The 6,780-nt window shown below is 37.9% G+C and overlaps 1 protein-coding gene across 1 annotated transcript; it reads left to right on the forward strand.

Annotated features, from left to right (window-relative positions):
- Nucleotides 1–1,605: 1,605 nt before the first annotated feature.
- On the forward strand, nt 1,606–4,089 carry LOC139150794 (tetratricopeptide repeat protein 22-like). Its single transcript, XM_070723187.1, has one exon. It carries the CDS (start codon nt 1,606–1,608, stop codon nt 4,087–4,089), a length of 2,484 nt encoding a protein of 827 aa, XP_070579288.1.
- The last annotated feature ends 2,691 nt before the right edge of the window (nt 4,090–6,780 follow it).

A 6,780-nucleotide genomic window follows, 5' to 3' on the forward strand; every position in this document is an offset into this window, starting at 1 on the left:
TATAAGTGAGTTTATGTAATAAAAGATTCATTGCTTAATTTGACAGGCAAGAAAACCAAGTATAGGTCTATATCCATGTTTGACTTTTCTACCTATAACATATGTCATGAATTGTAAATGATAAACCATTAGAAAGACAGGCAGTTGTCTAATAAGCTTTACAGCACAGAAGAGTGGGAGCAAAAAGTATCAACATTATCAATCAAAGATCATGCTATTTCAGTAACAATTTAGCATAGATAAATCATTAAATTGCATAAATTTCTTGACTGACAAAATATTTGTTGATGTGAAAATATCTTGTGACATTGTATATCCAATGCTGTTTGTCCTCACACATGAACATAAAGTTTAATTATCATGGCTATAGGATATGTTGTTGATAGGTCATTTACCGCCAAGGTAACATTATCCTAGTATGGTTGAGCATGAAAGAACATTTGAGTATCACACCCCCGTCACGTCAATCCAAAAGATTTTGAATGCCCCCTTGTCACTTCTGATTTTTTGAATAATCCCATCAATTCCTCCAACCACCAATCTTTAGGTCCATTTGCAGTGTGTGAGCAGGTTGAATGGCTCCGCTTCCAACCAACACAGTTATATGAAGTTTTGCCTGCCATGCCTCAGTGGATATATACATCTCAGGGAAATCACTGTGAGCTTGACTCGGCCATACTGTTATTTAATTCTCCTATGAAAGATATGGTGCATCCCTCTGAAGCTTTAAAGCATGAATCTAGGAAAAAACATCAATTTGACAAATTTTATGTTAGCCCTTCATATAAATGTAGCTCTTAAATGTATTTTAGCACTTTTCATTATTGCATAAAAGCAGATTCATTTTAGGGCATTTTAGCATTTTCTCTTAAATTGCAATTTTTTTCTTTCATTGAGTACATTTTAGCCCTTTTCCCTATTTATTTATTTATTTATTTATTTATTGGGATAGCCTATGGGATCTAAGTCCCATTTACAGGTTCAAAAATAAACTGAAGACACAAAACCACAATTACAGACAAAATACAGTCACAGAAACAAGTCACATAGAAAAAGGGAGGTCTATACAAAAGTTGAAGCTCAAGAAAAACACAAGAAAATAAAATTAAGTAGGTAAACTGCCAAAAATGGAATGTCTAATGTCAGTTTTAAACTGAGTATGATTACTGAAAAGATCGATATTTGGATGGGAAAGTAACAATACATTAAAACTACTCATGCACCTGTTGATTCACTAATTGATTGTATTTTAGCCCTTTATTGCATTCATTTTAGCAATTTTAAATACTCCTTTACATGTTTGCACTTTTTATATTTAAGGCCTGACTTTCTGGTAACTATACTCGAGCTACCCTGTATATAGAGGTATATACCTGAAAGGATTTATTGCATTTAATAGCCTCAAATAAGTGTTACCTTCGGTGTTGTTAATTTGCCAATAATTCGACAATTTAAATCGTAATTTTTTTTCTGGTCGAATTGATAGGGTTTTACGGTATTTAATCAGGCCTATACATTTTTGTTGCAACACACGCTAACATGCTAGCGCCCCCACTGTTTGAGTGTGGCGCATGCACCCGGAAGTAAAAGTAGATTTGGAGAAAGATGGCGATAGCGGTTGGAACAACTGAGGTAGTTGAAAAAACATTTGGATTGCTCAGCTATGACAAGTTGGCAATCAATACAAAGCAAATATCTACCAGTTTTGTAAAGCAACTGGAAACGAGATATGACATCTTAAAGCAATATCATAGTGACGGTTGTCCCACAGCACACCAGAACATCGCACTTCTGTTGGAGATGGCTGCGTGTGCATATCGACTTCACAAAAGTGAACCGGGTGAAGATCCAGAAGAAATGTTGGTGAGTGTGCTTGAAGAAGAACCAAATAATTTGAATGCTCTTGCAGATTTAACCTTTGTGTATGAGAAGACATATCAAACAAGCGATGCTCAGAGATGCCAAGGTAAACTCGAACGTTTGACCGGCGACCAAATGTCTGAAATGTTGAGGGCAAAGAGCTTTGCTGAGAGGGCATTCGTTCGTGCGCACGATGTTCATACACGCACTCGGTCGTATGAGAGATACTGCGAATCTAACAAACTGTATGAAGAAGCAATCAGCTTAGCCAGTTCCTATGGTGAAAACGTCACTGAAGATATATGCGCATGGCACTTTGTAATGGGTGAAAATTATCGAAGAATATACAACATCATGACAGACATTGAGCAGCCGATGTCGGAGAGAATTGTACAATACGATAGAGCTGCAGAGTGTTATTACGAAGCACTGAAAACCAGTAACGCAGAGCTTAAAAGTGAATTATGGTGTTCAGTGGGTTTATTGTTCTGCAAGAAACCCAAACTACCGAAAGGACAGCGGTATCCACATTTCATTGGTTCGTGTGCAATGCTGAGGTGTTTTTACCATGAGAGACCACTTGAGTGCTTTAAGAAAGCATTGGAGACTAATGAAGACTCACTCAAGATCAAAACTCTGTATGGATGGCATTGTCATAGGTTGGGAAAGAAGGAAGAGGGTATGGAAATACTCAATGAAGTCATCAAAGCCGACCCTGACAATCGTAGTAACTGGTATGCATACAGCTGTAGATCCAAAATAAACAGAGTGAAATACAGAGAACAACACAAGAACAAGCGAGTAGATCATAAATGTGAAGAACATGGCTGTAAAGAATTACTGATGAATGCCCTGTCTGATTCTCAAAAATGTATCAAAATGAATAAATCTCCACAAGAATATGCTCACTTGGCTGAGATTCATCATCTTCTTGCAGTGTTTGATAAAACGAAGATCAACAAGAAAGAAATGAAGAACGCATTGAAGTACTTTGCTTTGGCTGAAGATTGCCAAGATGGGGCAGAGAGACCAGACATCCATCAACGCAGGGCACTGTGTCTTCAAGACAATGGACAGAGCCGTGAAGCAATTGAACATTTCAAGCGAGCGTTTGAATGTGCAAGTGATGATTCTAGGCATGTGAAGAACTTCACTCACCTTATGGAAGCCTTCTTCCGAGAGTACCGTAACAAAACTGAAAGTTGTCTTCTCGCAGAAATTGCACACTGGTTCAAACGAGGTGTAAAACGATACAAGAACATAAACATTGATGTTTTCAATGAAGATCATGCTAATGAACTTCTTGAACTCGGTAAATATCTCCTTGGTAATGACCAACTTGTGTATGCCAAAAGATGTTTCAGTGCCCTTCGGAAATATTGCAATGAAGAAACTAGATGTAAAGCTAAAAGTTTACTTCATGAAACACAAACACGGTTGAAGGAAGAAGAAAAGACACAGACACAGATCAAAGAAGAATCAGAGTGTCTAGATCCTGAGAAGAATCAGGAGAAACCTGAAGATGTGCAAAGTGGCCAGGATTGTGATCCTGATCATACTTCAGAGCTTGCTCCGATGGCCTCAAGGCAATCTCCGGCAAAACTAATGCTCTCCATAAGCCAAGACCAAAATACAAATACAATCAATATCACTTCACCAGATGGGGACATCAACTCACAAACCAATGCCGACCAGTTCTCACGCCCAAATCTAGAAACACTATTCTACAGAACTCTCAGCCAAATTGATGGAAGTGTTCGAAATAAACCAGATATTCTACCAACTTTGGAAAATCCAAAAAACAAAATAAACAAACTGTATGACTTCTTTCCAATCTACTGCAAAGAAAATGAAGAGTGGGTTTTCTACACGTTACTTCCAAAATTGGAAGAAGATATGGAGTTTAAAGGATGTATCGCTGACAGAGATTTTACACCTGGGAAGCAGATCCTGTCAAACATTACAGAAGCTATTGAAAATAGTGCCTGTGTCATAGCTGTGATGTCTAGAAAATTTTGGGAAGACAAGCGATGTGAACATACTTTACATCAAGCAATGAGTGAAGATGATGATAGAGTCATACCTTTTGCTATGGAAGAGTATGATGAAAATGACAAGAAGGCCAAAATGTTGAAGTCAGTCCAAAAAGTGAACTATTACAAATATTTAGATTGGAAACCTCTTGAGACAGGCCTACTTGAAAGAATGGAGCAAAAGGGCACAAAATAGGCTGTTTATAATTAAGTGATGTGGCATGTGCTGCTCCACACAATATTTACATTCAGCTGCATTTATGTGTGAATGAATTGAATGAATGACTGAAAAAAAATGTACTACAGCTGTGTGACATCTCATCTGAATTTCATGACACACATGTGACCACAGGGAATAGATTTCATGTCAAGTAGGTTTTTCTCAGTCTAATGTACTACCATGGAACATAGTTCATTTTCCCCTATTCTGAAAATTTTTGTTAATTTTCTGTCATTAGTTCTGTATTTGCAATAATCAAAGCAATCGATAGTCAGTAAAACTGATGTTCAGAGTGATGGTCTTTAATCCAATCAATGCGCTCAGCAAAGTGACACTAATGCCAAGATTTCCTGTCCAAAAACAGAATTTGAATTTACATTGTATAATAGTCAAAGACAGTGAAATGTCAAGAGATGGAGATTGTCACTGACATATCTGTTGGTGTAAACTCAAACAGGGTGCATGCACAAATGACCTAAATACCAATATTAAACTGCTGTAACTGAAATACATGCAGAGTTGCATTGCAATGTGAACTCATTCAAGATGCAGAGAATTAAGGCATCTCAGACTGTTGTGAAATCTTCAAGGGTGACTGTAAGATGCCAATACATATTATTGTTACATTGGTGTAGGATATCAGCAAACACTGTGAATAAGTTTTTAGTGAGTATTTACAGAGGTGATTGTATTCCAAGAAAACAAAACTTTACATGTTTATATGAGAAATGTCATTGAAATGAAATTCTCCCTATTTAGAAGTAAATGTGTACCTGTATTATGATACATTACCGGGAAGATTATCAAACCATTGAATTGGGATAATTTTACAGAAAAAGCCTTGGAAATGAGAGTAATAATAGTTTCATAGCCATAACAATGTGAATATCTCCCTGTGCAATAGAAAAAACAAAAATTACTTACTTTCAAAGATGCTGAGTATGTTGTTGAATGATTGTTTCAGATTTTCACAATTTACCAGATGAAAGAGATTGTCTTTTCTTTGTTCAAAGTATCTTATTTTACATCTGACATTGCTAAGTAGTGAAGGTTCATGTCTTAATGAACATTGTAAATACCTGTATTGTATTCTGCACCCTGCCTGATGTTGTCAAAAGTGTCTTATCAAAGTTAATTGTTGTGTATATCTTGATCATGCATTCTTTAATTTTTTTTTATTTTCAGAAACAATATGTATATTGTGAATAAAATTGAAAGGGTGTTGGAAAGAAAAAATTGTTAAATAGTGTTTGTTTTAACTGGTCTTGTTTGTGGACAAACAATAAAGGTGTCACAGGTAAATTATTGTCATGTTTAAGTTGTTCGATAAATATATGTTGTGATTAAGTGAATTCATTAATTAATGAGCATGTTGACTTTGATTGATTTGACCTTAGTCCCCATTCAAAGTTTTATCCAGTGAGACAATTTGTTCTTAGATACAGCTGACAAAAATCTGCCCCATGGAATATTTGTACAGAGAAAGTATCTTGTCATGTTCTGTATATAGAAGTACCAGTATGCTTTTGTCATTTCATTTTGCCTGTACATTGTAATAATTGTGAAATTAAATGTGACTGTATTTAACATGACTGCTTGAGGCAAATTTTATGATTACGCATATCATTTTGCATTTTTGCCTAGGTTGTCAGAATTGTGAAGGATATGTGAGCTCTGTTCTTGGTGGCAAACAGATAATCCTTCCATATAAAGTCTGCCAGCTAAAGTTGTATCTTTTGGTGTGAGGGTTACTAGTTCTACTTCTAAATATTTTTTGGAAGGAGTTTGCTGTCCTTCTTGATGAAACTCTATCCACCTTCAAATCTAACCCTTTTCCTGCCGAGCGCCCTGTCCATTATCCTGCCAAGTCGGTCAAAACCGGCCCCCTTTTCCGTGTCTACAGAAGATCGGCTCTCCTGCACGCTTTCCTGCCAGGCATTTGGCGGGAAAATACCGCATTTTCGGGGTACGATTACCGACCATATACGTGTTAGACTTCAAAAATTTTGCATGCTCGTATAGAGGGGCAACTGCTGATGAGGTTGTGTCGAGAAAATAACGAGGTCTTCGGCGTTGTTTGCCCCGGGGGACGTGCACTTTTATGCCCTTTTCTAGCTTACTTTTGCGGAAGTAAAGCTCGTTCGCCGTCACGCACGTCCACACCGGGGAAACATCACCTCGCTCGTGAGTTAGTAGAAGACCCAGGGGTTAGTGCTATGGGTGCGGCAGCACCCTCAAACCTGTCCTGTTCCCCCTGGGTTGTGTCACTTGGCCACGTACTTTGAACGACTTGGAAGAGTCGCACAGTGCAGTCTGCTTTGACGTAGTGTCAACGACATAGCTTCGCCATTGAAGGAAAGCGTGTATGTAGTTTGGCTAGTTCAGTGCACACTTAGCTCGTTAGTGTTACCATTTCCTAACAGGTTAGTTGTGCAGTTGTTACGAAGGTGCAGTTTTGTACCACCTTAGCTCTGGACAGTGCAACTGCTCTATGCACTAACCCAAACGACAGATGGTTGGTACAAGGTCTACGTCGCACGAGCACAGCCTCCGTTGGGCTGTGCCCCTCCCACGTGATACAACGCACGTTCATCCATTACTATAGCGTCCTTACGGATCTGCCAAAAACGAAAGTGGGGGTAAAAACAAAAGAAACGAAAATATGCG

This window comes from Ptychodera flava, chromosome 15, assembly GCF_041260155.1.
Source record: "Ptychodera flava strain L36383 chromosome 15, AS_Pfla_20210202, whole genome shotgun sequence".
NCBI classification, from domain to species: Eukaryota; Metazoa; Hemichordata; class Enteropneusta; family Ptychoderidae; genus Ptychodera; species Ptychodera flava.

Bases quoted from the DNA above. Each gene is read 5' to 3' on its own strand.
- LOC139150794 (XM_070723187.1), top strand. From the start codon at position 1,606: ATGGCGATAGCGGTTGGAACAACTGAGGTAGTTGAAAAAACATTTGGA.